Raw genomic sequence first — 19053 nt, 5'->3', positions numbered from 1 at the left:
CCATTTAAGAAACTAGGGTGAGAGAAAACGGGGAACTACAGACCTGTTATCCTGACATCAGTAGTATGGAAAATCCTAGAATCTGTTATAAAGGATGTTAAAACTGGTCTCTTAGAAAATAATGGTGGGATTAAACCTTAAACCTATGTCCCCTAGTAACTGACTCTTCCACCTGGGAAAAAGCTTCTGACTATCCACTCTGTCCATGCCGCTTATAACTTTGTAAACCTCTATCATGTTGCCCCTCCACCTCCATCGTTCCAGTGAAAACAATCCGAGTTTATCCAACCTCTCCTCATAGCTAATGCCCTCCAGACCAGGCAACATCCTGGTAAACCTCTTCTGTACCCTCTCCAAAGCCTCCACGTCCTTCTGGTAGTGTGGCGACCAGAATTGCACGCAATATTCTAAGTGTGGCCTAACTAAAGTTCTGTACAGCTGCAGCATGACTTGCCTATTTTTATACTCTTGCCCCGACCGATGAAGGCAAGCATGCCGTATGCCTTCTTGACTCCCTTATCCACCTGCGTTACCACTTTCAGTGACCTGTGGACCTGTACGCCCAGATCTCTCTGCCTGTCAATACTTATAAGGGTTCTGCCATTTACTGTATACTTTCCACCTGCATTAGACCTTCCAAAATGCATTACCTCACATTTGTCCGGATTAAACTCCATCTGCCATTTCTCCGCCCAAGCCTCCAACCGATCTATATCCTGCTGTATCCTCTGACAATCCTCATCACTGTCCGCAACTCCACCAATCTTTGTGCCGCCCGCAAACTTACTAATCAGACCAGCCACATTTTCCTCGAAATCATTTATATATACTACAAGCAGCAAAGGTCCCAGCACTGATCCCTGCAGAACACCACTAGTCACATCCCTCCATTCAGAAAGCACCCTTCCACTGCTACCCTCTGTCTTCTATGACTGAGCCAGTTCTGTATCCATCTTGCCAGCTCCTCTCTGATCCCATGTGACTTCACCTTTTGTGTCAGTCTGCCATGAGGGACCTTGTCAAAGGCTTTACTGAAGTCCATATAGATAACATCCACTGCCCTTCCTTCATCAATCATCTTTGTCACTTCCTCAAAAAACTCAATCAAATTAGTGAGACACGACCTCCCCTTCACAAAAAGGAGGTTAGGAAGCAAAATTAGAAGACATGAGATTGGGGGTAATATATTGGCATGGATTGAGAATTGGTTAGCGGACAGAAAACAGAGAGTAAGAATAAAAGGGTCATTCTCAGCTTGGCAGACTGTGACTAGTTGGGTACTGCAAGGATCAGTGCTTGGTCTCCAGCTATTCACAATCTATATCAATGATTTTGATGTGGGGACCAAATGTAATATTTCCAGGTTTGCTTATGACACAAAACTAGGTGGGAATGTGAATTGTGAGGAGGATGCCAAGAGGCTTTGAGGGGATTTAGATAGGCAAAGCCAGTCGGCAAGAACATGGCAGATGGAATATAATGTGGAAAAATGTGAAGCTATTCACTTTGGTAGGAAAAACAGAAATGCAGAGTTTTTCTTAAATGTTGAGAGATTGGGAAGTGTTGATGTCCAAAGGGACCTGGGTGTCCTTGTCCATAAGTCACTGAAAGCTAACATGCACGTGCAGCAAGCAATTAGGAAGGCAAATGGTATTTTGACCTTTATTACAAGAGAATTTGAGTACAGGAGTAAAGAAATCTTTCTGCAATTGTATGGAGCCTTGGTGAGACCGCACCTGGGGTATTGTATACAGTTCTGGTCTCCTTACCAAAGGAAGGATATATTTGCTATGGAAGGAGTGCAACAAAGGTTCACCAGACTGATTCTTGGGATGGCAAGATTGTCCTATGAGGAGAGATTGAGGAGACAGGGCCTATATTTTCTAGAGTTTAAAAGAATGAGAGGTGATCTCATTGAAGCATACAAAATTCTTACAAGGCTCGACAGGCTAGATGCAGGAAGGAATTTTCCCCTGGCTGGGGTGTCTAGAACCAGAGTGCACAGTCTCAGACTAAGAGGTAGGCCAATTAGGACTGAGGTAAGGATGAATTTCTTCGCTCAGTGTGGTGAATCTTTGGAATTCTCTACCGCAGAGGGAAGCTCAGTCATTGACTATGTTCAAAACAGGGAGTGATAGATTTCAAGATATTAAAGATATCAAGAGATATGGGGATAAAGTGGGAAAATGGCACTGAGGTAGAAGATCAGCCATGATCTAGTTGAATGGTGAAACAGGCTCGACGGGCCGAATGGCCTATTCCTGCTCTTATTTCCTATGTTCTTTCCTCCCCTCCTCCATTCCCTGCCTCTGTACTTGATTAAAACCTGTTACATCTCTAATATTTTCCAGTTCTGATGAAAGGTCATCCACTTGAAATGTTAACTTCGCTTCTCCACAGTAGTGCTTGGCTTGCTGAGTATTTTCAGCATTTTCTGTTTTTAAATAATTCAGCACATGATTCTTTGTTGCTTCACTCACTCCCCATCATGTCTTCCTCCTCTCAAATTTCCCTTGTGCCGCACGTCAACATTCCATGACAGAAAGGATAGGTCATTGAGTTTGCCTCGGTCCTCAATCAATGTCACATTGTGCAGACCAGTAGGAGAGATGAGCTGGTTCTGTTTTCAATTTTTTTTCCTACCGTCTCTTTATGAAGTGCCTCTGCTCAGGGCTCTTTAAATGACCTAAATAGATGGGAATGTGACTTGTGGGGAATCATAAGCAGACACCCATATTCATCAACCTGTAATACTGCACAACCTGCACAACTACACCAAAGCACCATATCACCAGGTCTCCACACCAATGACGTTACTTAACATTTATGTGGGATATTATTGCCTTGTTACAACTGCTTCATTCATGAGGTTTGATGTGATATAGTAATGTTCATTAACAATGTAATTTCATAACTGTGCCATATAGAATCATCTATTAACCTTGCTGATTTGAACAATTATAGAATCAATAGTTTTTAATGTGGATAAAATATTTCCAAAATAACCTGGTGATACAAAGCTCATTGCAAATTAAATTGCAAAAAAAAAGAACTGTATATTAAATTTAGAAGCTTTGGATCTATCTATTTCTGATACAACAGCTTTCACCAATGCTTTCATACAACAGTGTAATCATATTAGTCCCAGAGTTACACTGATTGTCTGACATTTTTGCAAAGACAGGATTTATTAATTCATCTGGGAGCAGGAATGTGATTGTGAACTCAGCTGCTCCCTTGCATGTAACTGTGCACAGTGATAAGGAATTAGGCAGAGATAACCCCAGTGTTTTGCTGAAACGTCAGACACATCAATTAGCATCTGTCATATTCCTGGGGAGGATTGCTACATAGCTGTACAGTGTAGCAGGTTACAAAGTTAATATAGCCATCATTGAATAAAACCTCAGTAAGTAGGACTGCAGTGTACTGACACATGGGAATAATGGGCAGCAATTAAGTAGATCTTAGATTTCAAATTCACTATGCTTTTTGGCTAAATATGTTTGCTTGCTTACCTATTCAAGTTTTATTTTTAATATAAAATTAACTATAGGAAAATTAGTTCTGATCAATTATTGAATGTTATTGGAGAACTTCTTTTGTTATAAACCTTAAACAATTTGCATTTTATTCACCTTCTGAAATGATAGTAACTAGACAACAAGCTTAGCAATCCAAGTAAGTATAAGTAATTTTGCCCAATAGGTCTGAAGAACTCAAAGGATTGGAATCATCTTGGGTTAAAATCTTATTAAAGTACCATTCAACAAAAATGTAGGAGTAGTGACAAATCCTGCATAAATAATGTTTATTATTCTGAGAATAGAGAATAAATGTAGAAAGTTTGGCAAAGAGAAAATGATTAAGTAGTTGTTTTGACCAAAGTAAAATTGACTGAAAGCTTTTGAGGCTTTTGCCTTATGGGTGATGTAGGGATCAGAACTTCACCCTTTCACCTCTGGGACTTTGATTCCAATCCAAACTAGAGAGATGAAACAAAAATGTTCTTCCTGCTGACTGTTAGAAAATCCAAATGAATTGGATTTTGACAGAGTCAGTCCTGTTTCCAATTATATCGCGTAGGAGTAGCAGATCATTCTTTGGGGATTGAGACATATTATTGTGATTATGTAATGGGCACCAATGCTGCATCTAACCTCTGATTCTATCCAGTTTAAGACTGCTTAATGTTTTCAAACTGATGCATTGTAATTGTTCTTGATTTACCAAACACCATCCCACCATTTTTCTGGATAGGCCCATAAGCACCTACACAAATTATTTTTCTTAAAACTTGGAGAAGTATTCTTTCCTCTTTGGAATATTTCATTTTATTTTCATAAATTTCATGATTAATGTGCAGTATCTGATGGGGATTAAGAGAGTGAATTACTTCCGTAGATATTAAACTGTCCCAAATTACTGTACTTTTAAAGTTGCCTGGAATAATCAATGTAACAGTAATTTCTGTGTCCATAAAATATTTAAGAATCTCCTGTGTACATCAGGAACACAACATTCAGCATTTCAGTGCTGAAGATGTACACAAATTTATGTTCTCATGCTCGTGCTTTATCAGCCAGTGAAAACTATGTATATTATAATCATAATTGTGATGACCTTTATCAAGATACCTCTTAAACATTTTTGTTTTAGCAAAAAAAAGCCCTAACTTCTCTTCATACCTAGTAACATATGCGGTACCATTTTCATTGTTTTTACAGTATATTATTGCTATAGGGTGCTCAGAGCTGCGGAGAATATTTTCACTGTTACTTAAATAATTCCACAGAAAATAACAAGTCAATAGTAATGTAATTTGTAGGATTAGATAGATAATATGGAGTTTCATTCAATTACCTTTAGAGGGTCCAGAGAGGCAGTTGGCAAATTCTACATGATTAGTGGAAGGAATGGATTTCATTGGTCAAATGGCCTTTTTGTGTTTCATTCAATCTTATGGATTTACATGCATTCACTGTGGCATATTTAATTATCTCTATTTCTTTCTACCTATATAGCCTAAAATCCCAATCCAAACAAGACCAAATGATTTTTTTTGAAACAATTAACTGAAAAACCATTTCGTACTTTTGTTGCCTTCACTTATCCACTATTCTGTGGGAGAAAAATTGCAAAATTCGTGCCTTGCTTGGTATTTACTAATTTTGTTTCTTGCATCCTCCAATTCACCATTCAAGGTTTAAGTTAAAAGTTTACTTACTGTTCATATTATTGATGCTGTTTAGCATTTTAGAGACTAGAATCAGGACCATCTTAGTCATTTTTCTCATACAAAAGTTCAATTCTTGGGGTCTCATTTCATAACTTAGAACTCTGAATCCCAGAATCATCCTCTTTGCTTTTCTCTGAAACATCCTCACTATAACAATGTCCTTAAGAAGAAAATAAATTACATTTATATGGTGCCTCATCACAGATCCAAAGTGCTTTACAATCAATGACTTATTTTTGAGGTGCAGTTGTCGATATGAAGGATTAATGTCCAAAATGGCATCCAATGGGCTGGATTTTCAAAGTGGAGGTGGAAACAGGAGCCCGGTCTGGTTTTTGATCCAAAACCTGCCACCTGTGGGAAGCTGATTCAGATTGCAATTTTCAAGTGGGAAAGCCTTAATTGGTATAGAAACAGGTTTCCTGTTCTCTTAGACTCAGTGCAATTGAAAATGGCAGGGGGTCAGATCAAGAAGTGGGGGCTCATGTAGACTCCCACGGCAGCCATCACTAAGGCTGCTGGTTGTCCTGAGGGAGGGAACTGCCTTCCACAGAACCAGAGGGAAATGAAATGTCACAGGGGAGCTAGAGGCCTGGCACTAGGGGCAGGACAGACCCTCGCTTCAGCGATGCCCACCTGGATCTAATGATGCAAGCCGTGAGGAAGAGGAGGGAAGTCCTCTTCTCAGAGGGTGGCAGGAGAATGCCGCCTCGTCGTGCAGCAGGGACATCTCTCTCTTCAGTGTTATCCCCCTCTGCCCCCTCTTCCTACTTCTCTCTTACCATCTGCTCCTTCCCCAATGAGCTATCTCCTTCCAGGTCCTCACTGTCCTCAAGGTCCACACCTCTCTGGAGGGCCATGTTATGGAGAGTGCAGCAGACCACCACAATGACTGAGACCCTTGCAGGAGGGCATTGGAGGGTGCCACCCAACTAATTCAGGCACTAGCTTTGCATCCTCAGAAACCTGTTGCTGAGCAGGTGGCATTGGTTGTTTTGCCTCTGCGCCTGTCTGGGGCTCCCCAGTAGCCAACTCTTGCAGCCAGCCATGCACTTTAGGGGATGGAGTGAAGGACTGAGGCAGTCTGGACTGGCAAAGGATGAAGGAGTCATGGCAACTGCCAGGAAAGCAAGCGCACACATGGAGGGAGTTCTGATGAAGGGTCACTGACCTTAAACGTTAACTCTGCTTCTTTCTCCACAGATGCTGCCAGACCTGCTGAGCATTTCCAGCATTTCTTGTTCTTATTTCAGATTTCCAGCATCTGCAGTATTTTGCTTTTATTATATGGAGGAAACTCTTGTTGTGGTTGTGGACCATTTGGGCGTTGAGGGAGTGGAAGCTCTTCCTGTTGATGAATCTCACTGGCCAGTTGCTGGGTGCCTTGATGGCCACGTGGGTACAATCGATGCTGCCCTGCATCTGAAGGAATCTATCAGTGGTGTCAAAACCCAATGCCCTCTTTGCCAGTGCAGACCCATATCTGTCTAAGTGGGTGTAGTCCCTGCCCTCCTGGAAAGGGCATCCATGACCTGCCTAATGGCTTAATAAGATGCTGACTGCGAGATGCCACCTAGGTCCACAGCTGATCCATGGAACGGCCAGATTGCATAGAAGTGCAGGGCACCTGAGACCTTGATGGCTGCAGTAGGGGACTGTCATGGGGGCCATGAAGTCTCAGGTCATTGTGGATCAGAACACACAGGACAGAGACCATGTGCCTGGATAGGCACAGCCTCCTACAGCACTGCCGCTCTGTCATTTGCAGGTAGCTGACTCTTGGGCTGTGCATCTGATGTCTTGGGTAGCACCTTCTTCCCTTAGCAGGCCCCCGACCCCTCACTCCCCAGTGCTGTGCTCCTCTGGTCTCCTGCTGTGCAGGAAGTTGGATTTTGTTTTATTCATTCAGGGATTGTGGGTGTCGCTGGCTCGGCCAGCATTTATTGCCCATCCCTAATTGCCCTTGAGAAAGTAGTGGTGCGATGCCTTTTTGAACCGCTGCTGTCTTTGGCGTGTAGGTACACCAACAGTGCTGTTAGGAAGGGCGTTCCAGGATTTTGACTCAGCGACTGTGAAGGAACGAAGATCTAGTTCCAAGTCAGGATGGTGTGTGGCTTGGAGACGAACTTGCAGGTGGTGATGTTCCCATGCATCTGCTGCCCTTGTCCTTCTAGATGGTAGAGGTCACAGGTTTGGAAGGTGCTGTCAAAGGGGCCTTGGTGAGTTTCTGCAGTATATCTTGTAGATGGTACACACTGCTGCAACTGTGCATCTCTGGTGGAGGGAGTAACTGTTGAAGGTGGTTGATGGGGTGCCAATCAAGCGGGATACTTTATCCTGGATGGTGTCAAGCTTCTTGAGTGTAGTTGGAGCTGCACCCATCCATGCAAGTGGAGAGTATTCCATCACACTCCTGACTGCTCTTTTAGCCACAGCTTTTATGTGGCTGGTCCAGTTCAGTTTCTGGTCAGTGGTGACTCTCAGGATATTGATAGTGGGGGAATCAGCGATCATAATGCCATTGAACGTCAAGGGGAGACGGTTTGATTCTCTCTTATTTGATTTGGTCATTGCCTGGCACTTGTGTGGCACGAATGTTACTTTCCACTTATCAGCCCAAGTCTGGATATTGTCCAGGTCTTGCTGCATATGGACAAGGGCTGTTTCAGTATCTGAGGAGTCGCGAATGGTGCTGAACATTGCACAGTCATCAGTGAACATTACCTCTTCTGACCTTATGTTGGAGGGAAGGTCATTGATGAAGCAGCTGAAGATGGTTGGGCCTAGGACACGACCCTGAGGAACTCCTGCAGCGATGTCCTGGGACTGAGATTATTGACCTCCAACAACCACAACCATCTTCCTTTGTGCCTGGTATGACTCCAACCAGCAGAGAGTTTTTCCCCTGATTCCCATTGACGCCAGTTTCGCTCGGGCTCCTTGATGCCATACGCGGTCAAATGCTGCCTTGATGTCAAGGGCGGTTACTCTCACCTGACCTCTGGAGTTCAGCGCTTTTGTCCATGTTTGGATCAAGGCTTTAATGAGGTCAGGAGCTGAGTGGCCCTGGCAGAATCCAAACTGAGCCCCAGTGAGCAGATTATTGCTGAGCAAGTGCTGCTTGATCGCACTATTGACAACCCCTTCCATCACTTTGCTGATGATCGGGAGTAGACTGATCGGGCAGTAATTGACTGGGTTGGATTTGTCCTGTTTTTCTTACAAAGGACAGACAAACCTGGGCAATTTTCCATATTGCCAAGTAGATGCCAGTGTTGTAGCTGTACTGGAATAATTTGTCTAGGAGCGCCGCAAGTCTGGAGCACAGGTCTTCAGTACTATTGCCGGAATGTTGTTAGGACCCATAGCCTTTGCAGTATCCAATGCCTTCAGCCGTTTCTTGATATCACATGGAGTGGATTGGATTGGCATCTGTGATGCCAGGGACCTCAGGAGGAGGCCGAGATGGATGATCCACTTGGCACTTCTGGCTGAAGGTGGATGCAAATGCTTCAGCCTTGTCTTTTGCACGGATGTGCTGGGCTCCCCATTGTAGAGGTTGGGGATGTTTGTGGAGCCTCCTCCTGTTAGTTGTTTAATTGTCCACCACCACCTACCATCTGCCGCAGCTCATCCTGGTTGCCCTTTCCAATGTCATAGTGGCCTGTTCCCATCTCCATCAGCTGGGCCTTGGTAATTCACTAGGGCTTCCCATGCCAACCCTAGGTGCCACAATGATGCCACTGGCCTCACTTCCCTATTCAGTCTTATGTCAGTTTCCAATGTAACATTTAACTCCTACACCTACAACAATATCCTCAGTGAGACACATATGAGGCAGCTAAGCTTTATTTGCTGCCTCTGCTTTAAATTAAACAGCCATTTCTAGTGCCCTAATCTCCCTCCGCAATGCATATGTTCTCACTACCCTGTTGTGTTCCCTCCATGGCATTTTCCCCATTCCTAGTATTTAAAAATAGCTCCTGACAAGCCTGTTAATGAGGTCTTTAATGAGCTCAACAGGCAATTGATTGGATGCATGCACCTGACCCTGCGGCTGAAGTTCAAAAATAGGATCGCATTCCAGGGGTGGTGGGACCCAGTGCCAACCTCCAAGAAAGCGATCTTCAAATTGTGCTGGCTGCCGTCCCTGCTCTGAGAGGGGATTGAAAATCCAGCCCAATATTTCAGATTGGACTTTTACTTACCACTTATTTGTAAAAGGTATATATTTGATTTGGCTTAATCAAATGCCCTTGAAATCATTCCAGTGCTTAAACACCCTTGATGCCAGCTTTATATTGATAAATAGTAATCACATATACTATTTCTTTTCTACCTTTGCTAAGTAATAATGCTTCAACATTTGCATGCTTTACCTGCCCCAGCCACTGCCTGCCCAATGAACACCAAGTACCAAAACCATCTCTGTATTTTTCTGTTTCTGACTTGTTTTCATATTGTTTCTGTTGGACTGTTTCTCTAAGTGTCTTTTCCCCTTTCATAGCCTCCCTCTTTGCTATGTCATCAATGTCTTTGTATGGCACTCATACATACTCCTCTATGATATATCCAGTATCTAACTCTTGTGTTTCTCTATGGCCTTTGTTATGCAGCAAGATGAAAGGCAACATGTACCAGGTTGGAGATAGGTATGGAGATTGTTGGGAAGAAGAAGCTGTAGTGAGGTGTTGCAAAGTGCATTTAAGAGAAGGCCTGCAGACTGAAAGGATTCAGAGGTTCTGGGTCTGAGGGTGTAGTGTTCTGAAGGAGTATTGGGGCACTTGGAGAACTGGAGTCCTGTCAGTATTGAAGTAGGATGGGTGTGGGTGTAAGAAGGTACCTGGGCTGTGGGAGCAGTAAGGGTGGGTGAGGCATGGGAACGCTCGAAGATTGGGTTGTAGAGCAATGAGGGCCAGATGGGTTCTGTAAGCACTAAGGAGAAAGAGTGCTTATAGGATTGTATAGGATGGAACTGGGTTTCAGGAGCACTGAAGGGAAGATGGGGTTGAAAGTACTGAGGGAGTCTTAAGGCATTGAATGACAAAAGAGAATTACTGAACAAGTTTGATGGGGCATGCATCACTGAAGAGAAGGTATGTGTTGGGGTGAACCAAAAAAAGAAAAATGGGGGTATAACATCTTTTATAGCATCAACTCTAGTACTCTTTCAAATGTTGTATTAAGAAGTATTCAGTGATTGAACCTGTTAAAATTACTTGTATTTTCAGATGTCTCTGATGTGTTATTTTACCTCCCTACCTATTACAACTTTCTGCCGAGCTGCTGATATAAATGAAATTTAGTACTAGTTCACTTAAGTAAATATCAAATTAAGCATATTCTGAGAAACCATGATGCTTAGTATTTTTTCCATCAATAAGAAGGCCCAGTCTCACACACACAGGGTTAAAGCTTATGAACATTAAACTTTCACTGGAAAGCTGAGCACAGTTCAGTAGTTCACATACAACAGTATAGTGTACTGTCTTGCTGGAAACACAGAGATTATAGCGCTGATATTTTTGTTGGAGGGAAGGGAGGAAATATCTGTGCCAAAAAGGACTTAGGTTTGTAGGAGTTGTATTTATATTTATTTAATCTTTTTTATATATTCCATAGGACATGTCAGCTAGAGGATCTTCTGCACAGCTACCAAAAGCTTATGATCCGGAACCTGTATCAAAGTATGGCACACTGGATGTCACTTTTGATTTTGACTCACAAGCACAGAAACTTATGGTAACAGTAACAGCTGTTACAGACATTCCAACACATAACCGAACTGGCAACAGCTCATGGCAAGTCCATCTTGTGCTACTTCCCACAAAGAAACAAAAATCAAAAACAAGTGTCCAGCGAGGGCCTTGCCCTGTCTTCACAGAGGCCTTTAGGTTTAATCGCATTGAGTCTGAGATGATTGGTAATTATGCAGTGCGATTTAGGCTCTACAGTATACGTCGCATGAAAAAAGAAAGGATTGTTGGTGAAAAGGTATTCTATCTCACCAAGCTAAACCTACAAGGCAAGATGTCCATTCCAATTGTGCTGGAGCCTTGTGGAAGCCTCACAGTAAGTAATTCAAATAAATGAAGCAGTTGTGGTAATTGCATATTTACTGTGCTCTAATACATTATTGGTTAAATGATAATGCATTAAGACTACCAGAGCCACTGGATAATGTTTGACCATGAAAACAATTGTGTGTTAACTTCTTACATGTCAATTAACATAGGTTACATTTTAATTTGATTTTCTGCAACTCCTCCTCTAAATAGGGCCTTCAAAATGACAAGTAACAAACTATGGAAAATAACCGAGCTACATAATTTCATGAGTGTTAAAGGATACATATTTTGTTAGCTAAATGCCTGACATACACAGAAATTCATCAAAATGCTAAGAAATCCATAAATAATTTGTTTACCTGGAATGAAACATAGAAAATAGGAGCAGTCATTCGGCCCTTCGAGCCTGCTCTGTCATTCATTATGATCATAGCTGATCATCCAACTCAGTAACCTGTTCTTGTTTTCGCCCCATATCCTTTGATCCCTTTAGACCCAAGAGCTATATCTAACTCCTTCTTGAAAACATACAATGTTTTGGCCTCAACTGCTGTCTGTGGTAGCGAATTCCACAGGCTCACCACTCTCTAGGTGAAGAAATTTCTCCTCATCTCAGTTCTGAAAGGTTTACCCCATATCCTTAGACTATGATCCCTGGTTCTGACTCCCCCACCATCAGGAACATCTTCCTGCATCTACCCTTTCAAGTCCTGTTAGAATTTTATAGGTTTCTATGAGATCGCCCCTCACTCTTCTGAACTCCAGCGAATATAATCCTAAGAACACACTACTCTCCTTACATACCCCACTTACCTAGCCCATAGAATTCAAATGTAAGTTGGCAGAAGCCAATGTTTAGGGATTCCCAATTGAACTTAGGGTACTGCTCAGGTCTAAACAGCTAAATCTGCGCAGGACACTTAGAAATTTTTTTTTTCTCGTCAACGAGGACTTATCCTACTCATTATGCAGTTGGTTTGCAAAGTTACCTTAAATAGGAAGAATCCCAGCATTGAGTATCAGGTCTACACTTCCAGATCTCATTACTGAACCAAGGCTGACTGGTCAAAGAAATACATGAGGTAAGTAGTCTTAAGTCACAAAATGTTTATTTCTTCAATATCCAGCAGTCATATGTTATATATTGTATTTTTCCCTTTTACTCATGTCTCATGTCCTGAAGACAGCACCTCATTTTGAGGTACATTTCTACATTTGGGGCGGCACAGTGGCGCAGTGGTTAGCACCGCAGCCTCACAGCTCCAGCGACTCAGGTTCGGTTCTGGGTACTGCCTGTGCGGAGTTTGCAAGTTCTCCCTGTGATCGCGTGGGTTTCTGCTGGGTGCTCCGGTTTCCACCCACAGCCAAAGACTTGCAGGTTGATAGGTAAATTGACCATTGTAAATTGCCCCTAGTGTAGGTAGGTGGTGGGGATGTGGTAGGGAATATGGAATTAATGTAGGATTAGTATAAATGGGTGGTTGTTGGTCAGCACAGACTCGGTGGGCCGAAGGGCCTATTTCAGTGCTGTATCTCTAAATAAATAAATAAAGAGTCATAGAGAGATACAGCACTGAAACAGGCCCTTCGGCCCACCGAGTCTGTGCCGGCCAAGAACCACCCATTTATACTAACCCTACAGTAGTCCCATATTCCCTACCACCTACCTACACTAGGGGCAATTTACAATGGCCAATTTACCTATCAACTCTAATCCTCCAGTATCTTGCAGTATGAAGATGTTCCTGACTGCATTGTTCACGTCACACCTTACAATAAATTTGCCCAATTAGTGATCAGGGGCTGCATTTGTCATCCTCAGCAGGTATTGGAACAATTGATGAAGTAAAATTATTTTCCACAGCTTTGGCCCATTTTTAGTGCTTTCATCACATCACATGTAATGGCTATGTCACTGGACTAGCCATCCAGAGGATTAATCATGCAGAGAATGTGAGTTCAAATCCCAGTATGGCAGTTTGAGAATTCTAATTCAGTTTTTCAAAGATCTGAAGATAAAAAAGCAGATATCAGTAAAAGTGACCATGAAGCTATTGGGTTGTTGTAAAAATTCAGCTGTTTCACTGCTGTCTTTTATAGAAGGAAACCTGCCATGCTTACTTAGTCTGGCCAATTTGTGACTCCAGTCCCACATAAATGTTGTTGACTCTTAACCCCTTTCTAAAGTGACCTAGCAAGCCACTCAGTCCTACCAAACTGCTTGCAGTGATTCAAGAATAGCCCCACCATCATCTTCTCAGGGGAACTCAAGATGAGAAACAAATGCCAGTCTTGTTGGCAACATCCATATCCTTTGAATGAATAAAAATAATGAGAGCAAAGTATTCATGCCATTTCAGTTGGCAATACAATTACAGTTAATGAGAATATCTTGTGTCACATATTGAAATATCATTAAGCTCATAATTAATTTCAGTAATGGCTTACTGGTGGCATAGTTCATTGCCAGAACAGTTATTATATACCCATCTAATGGGATCCTTCATCAAGGAAAATTCAGAGACGGTTATTTATCTGTCACTTAAATTAACTCAAGTTCGAAGCTTATCTTAACATGTCAAAAACAAAGAAGTATGCTATACAGCAGTACTATGTTTGTAGCTCTACAAACCGGTAGCTCATTCTTCAGTCAGTGGTGAGCCCTTTATCCATGGCGATATTTTACAACTTGTAAAATACTGTCGTAGTGAACCCTGTGACGATTACTATATGAGACTCTCCGTCCACAGCAATATCCTGCAACGTTAGGCTTTCTCTGAAGATATTGCAAGGTTCCTATTTGATTAGTTCAATGATCTAAAATATTGCTTTAGCACACTAATGTTGAGCCCTGTTCTGCGCACATACTTTGTTGTAGTTGTGCAGGAGTTGGCCAGAGGTGTAATCAGACATGGATACACTACATAGACCATAGCTTCAAGAAGAGTTAAATTGGCTTTGCTGTTTCAAAGGGCCGTTACCTGGGAACTGTGCAATGTGGTGCAGTTTTGTTTTTCAGTGTTCGTGAGTAGTCTTTCTAGTTACACATGCCGTATAGTTGGTGGCGAGCACGCAAATGGCTAAGCGTGTTCATCAATGATGTTCCGTTCTTTGGGAAAGCTGGCAATTTATAAAAACTATCATTGCATCTGCTAATGATGATGACTCTTATCAGGTGTATGCATACATGCAAACCAAAATAAAAAGCAAAGATTGACTATTGGCTCCAAAAATATTGACACAAACCAAAAAAACCTGACAATTCAAAATAAAAACCTGAATACAGTTAATACCATGCAATTATAGAAGAAAGAATAAATTTGCATTAACCAAGTAGTAATTTAACTTTAAAGTTATAGCCCCTGCTTTACTTACAGCCACCCCACAGAGGAAGTCCAATCATTCTTCCTTACATTGATCTGTCCCATTTAGTGCAGGAGTGCATGCACATTATAAAAGACCCATAGTAGCTCATGGGATATCATTTGAATTCCTGCTGATCTTCAGGTACAAACACAGACAAAGACCCAATGGGCTGAAACACTGACTACCCATTTAAAACGTGGACAGTTGGCAGGTAGCTAATAAGAGTAACAGTGATAAAGGGAAATAATATTTTATTCGGCTGTTCCAACTCAAGCATAAAAGAATAATTGTAGAATGGGAGCAAATAATTTCATACCATCTTTCCATTTGTCAAATGAAACCAGCATTTGTTGTTCTTCAGTGTTCCAGTATTCCTGGCACACTCATCCATGTGATGTTGCAGCTGTGCATGAACACATTAAAAACAGTACCACAGCGACTCATGGGGTGGATCAGGATGTCAGACTTCTCTCTCCTTCACTTCTATTTCACTATCACTTTCAACTCTTCTTGTCCTTCTCTTCATCATTTCTTTTCATCTGTCTTTCCTTGGTCCTTCATTTCTCTCTCTTATCTTTCACTTGCCATTTTCCCTTCTTTTCTAATTCATTTTCACTCTTTCATTAGTCTCCCCCATACTTTTTCCCTATTACGTGCTGCAGATCAGACTTAAGCAAGTCAAAATAAGCATTAATGGGGTGGAAAAGCCCATAAAGAGGGGTTGATAGACACTGGCCGGAATTTTACAATGGGCGGAGGAGAGCCGGACACTGATGTAAATGTTGATGCCGAACCCGCTTCCGCCCAGCCTGGGGATCCATCCTGTATTTTACGGATCCCCAGGCTTTAATTGGCCCGAGGCGGGACTTCCACCCACTTGAGGCTGGCAGCTCTTAGTCTCAGCAGCGCCACCAGGAGCAGTGGCCACTGCTGGGACTGCAGCCCAGCTGACCGAGGGGGATACCAAGGAGCGGGACTGAAGGTAAGTTTGGATTGCCTCACCAGGGGAATTGGTCGTGCCCTGGTGAGGCGAGGGTGGTCGTTTGGGGGGAGGGGGGGGGCGTCTTGGATCCTGGGATTGGGTTGGGAGGCGGGGGCGACCCTCAATCAGGCACCCTGTGCCCGATTGCCAGGCTCCCCCCAGGGTGCGGAAAGGCCGGCCACCTTTCACGTCCCCTGCACACCCGCTTGCCATGGGTAAAATACCCGTGGAGGCGGGCGAGGGCCCTTAAGTGGCCGTTAAGCCGCTTCTCACCCCTCGCCGGACCCCCGTAAACTTGGTCGGAGGCGGAATCGGGGCGGTTAGGTCTCCCGGAGCCTGCCGCTCAATTTTACGCTGCCCCCTTGCTACCATCGGACCCGCTGGGGCAGCGTAAAATTCCGGCCACTTTCCCATTAAAGCTGATGTTCTGACCAATGACATTTTGAAATACCCTGGATAGTCTAGAAATGGTATGTGCATGTTTGCAGTCTACCCCTCTCTAGATTCAGAAGTCTAATCCACTCCAAACATATCGAAATTTTAGCTTGTGGGAATTCTTGAAAGCCTAAAACAAGTCACTAAATTCTTTAAAGATTAACAGTTGTCAGATCTGCAAATTGTAGCAGAAGAGATAAATGGCTTATGTGATTCTGCCTTGGTGCCCATCAATTTGTAGTACCTGTTCTGCATTAATAAATACTTCCTACACAGAATTTCTTTTTCTGAACATGGAGAAAAAATTGGATTATTAATTTTTTACCCATCAACAAAAGTAACAATGGGCTGAATTATACAAGTGTGCCACAGTTCACGGCGGTGCACTCTAATGGCGGCGTGCATCCCGCACAGATGCGCCGTCCCTGAGCCCCCGCGATATTACGTGCAGGGGCTCATTTAAATAGAGAGGGAGGAGAAGTTGCCCCCGATGATGTAAGGGGGCAGTCGCCGCCAACGCCGTCTGGCACCACGGCGCAGGTGCCATTTTTAAAGGGCTTTAAGCCCTTCAGTACAATTTTAATATTTAAAGGGGTAGCATTGGGAAAGTTTATCAAATAAAAATTTGTGTGATGGAGGCCCTTCCCCATGCGGAGTTCCGAAGGCGCGAAGCACGAACGGGGGCTATAATATTGGCGTAGGACAGCTGCCGCCTGCAGGTAAGTTTATTTACATATGTTTAATGTTACTTTGCATATGTTGATGAAGGGCCCGCCGCCAGGCGGTGGGGTGGGGGGGTGCCACATAGAGGTCCCCCAGCTGCTTGTAATATGTGGTGGGCCCTATAAATCATAGGACTATATTCAGGAGTGTTTTCAAGTTTTCAGCTTTTTGGGGATTGTTAGTCAGCTTTTGTCAGTTTTCTAGGTTAGAATGTATGGATCAGGCTTAACTGTTAAGCCCTTCATGATAGAATAGCCTGCTTACATTCACTGGGTTCACAAAAAAAAGGCTACTTTGATGGGGTACCAAAAGGTTGCAGCACCTGCGGAACTAAAAGTGAGCATCTTCAGGGGAGGAAGGGAATAAAAGGGGGAAAATGAGAAAAAAGCATATTTAAATTAAAAGGCCAATAGAAATCAAAAAGTAGGCTCTTGCCTAATTTCAAATTATTGAAATATAGAGGGAAAATTACAGGCGCAGGGATTGCAATGCGCAATTACCCCGCACTCGGTCCCATTGAGGTAGGCAGCAGGTAAACTTTGTGCTGCCTTATCATCTAAATGATTTAAGTGTGCAGCCCAGCGCAGAACATGCTCCTGACTGGTTTAACAGGTGGCCCCGCAGCGTACATGGCTAGCACAATGCATAGCTAGCCTGGGCATCTTAAAGGCAACCTGCCCCTCTTAAAGGGGTCCTGCAGTCATCCAACAGCAGCTGCTGCAGACTGTCTGTGGAAGACTTGGCTGGAAGGAAAAGCACAGCAAATGAAGAAAGAAAAGGGAGAAGGTGCCCGGGTTTTCTGATGCAGCCCTGGAGTTATTAGTAATGGAGTTGGTAAGGAGGAAAGATGTCGTTCTTGAAGGGGGCCAGGAAGGACTCAAGGCACACCCTGAGAAGGGAATGGAACAAGTCTGACCCTAAGGGACCTGGCTCCAGTGCCAGAAATAGTTCAATAATCTCACATAGGTGATCAAGGTTAGTGAATGCATCTTCATACGGCATCTCTTACCCACAACTCCACCAACATCTCACACTGCTAAATGCACCACACCCCATCAGTACCCTTCAGCAGTCAGGACTCATGCTGAACATTCGGACACTCCACCTCATCCTCACGCACGTACTAATTCTGCCAGCCTCAACCCACCTATCACTGCTTTCACATACCTCCAACTATTTAGTTACGTCAAGCACACCACCTAAACACATTGCAACACACTCACTGACATTTTTTCCTCTCTCTTGCAGGATAACATGGCCCACAGCTGCAGGGAGCAGCAAAGAACCGGCAGGGGTCAGGCACCTTGATCTCTCTCCCCCCTCTCCCCACGCTCTGTGTGTGTGTGTCTCGTTCTCTCTTCCCTGCCCCCTCCCCTTTAGGACTAGGGGACACAGATTGAAAGTTTTGTGCAGAAGATGCAGGGGGAATATGAGGAAGTACATTTTACGCAGCGGGTGGTAATGACCTGGAACTCACTGTCCACAAGGGTGGTGGAAGTGGAGAAGATCAATGACTTCAAGAAGAGTTTGGATGGCCACCTGAGAGAAATAGACTTGCAAGGCTATGGGGATTGAGCCAGGGAGTGGGACTGACTGCATAGCTCAGTTCAGTGATTTCAAAAGATTGCCGTCTGTGGGGACCAACAGCAAGTTCTGTGGTGGAGCAGGAAATTACTAACAGCAACTTCTGGATTTCGGCATTTAACTGCACATGGACACCAGAAGTTGCTGTCAGTTTCACAGGGTAATGACAGCGAACACTGGCAGTTTTGCAGTCACTACAACTGCAAAATCCAGGCCAAAGTTTTCCTCACAACACCATGGATAAGGTTGCGTATAAGTGGAGTTGGGGGAGGGTTATCAGGTACAATCCTACTTTCAAGGTACAGTGTATTGATGCTTTAATGTGCTGTGTGATAACATCACCTGATGTTTTCAGTTTCTGTTTTAAATATGTTATTCAAGAGAAAACTTTACATCCTAAGAGTTCTCAAGGCTGGGGCCTAAAATAGAAAACACTAGCATTTCCTAACACAAGCACTCTTGCCCTTGTTGAGATCGATATTTTCCACAAAAAGTGATTAAAACAATGTTATTATGCAGCCTTTGCTGTGACAATAGTTCCAGTTTCAGTGTAAGCGAGAGTGAACATTGAGCTTAATTATGGTAACAATTATGGCAAACAGCACAACAACATATGTTTCTAGACAAGCTTGATTAACTTGGTATGCCTGTAATTG

The 19053-nt window shown here is 43.3% G+C and overlaps 1 protein-coding gene across 2 annotated transcripts in view; it reads left to right on the top strand.

Annotated features, from left to right (window-relative positions):
- LOC137376126 (synaptotagmin-14-like) overlaps positions 1-19053 on the top strand; it is a 133450-nt gene that overhangs the window by 75323 nt on the left and 39074 nt on the right. For both annotated transcript variants that reach the window (XM_068044138.1, XM_068044137.1), the window contains exon 4: positions 10862-11311. In XM_068044138.1, the coding sequence (XP_067900239.1) occupies positions 10862-11311 (450 nt within the window). The remainder of the gene's footprint in view (positions 1-10861; positions 11312-19053) is intronic.

Source organism: Heterodontus francisci, chromosome 13 (assembly GCF_036365525.1).
Source record: "Heterodontus francisci isolate sHetFra1 chromosome 13, sHetFra1.hap1, whole genome shotgun sequence".
In the NCBI taxonomy this organism is placed as follows: Eukaryota; Metazoa; Chordata; class Chondrichthyes; order Heterodontiformes; family Heterodontidae; genus Heterodontus; species Heterodontus francisci.
Note: the sequence above shows the minus strand (reverse complement) of the source record. Positions and strands in the feature narration are given on the sequence as shown.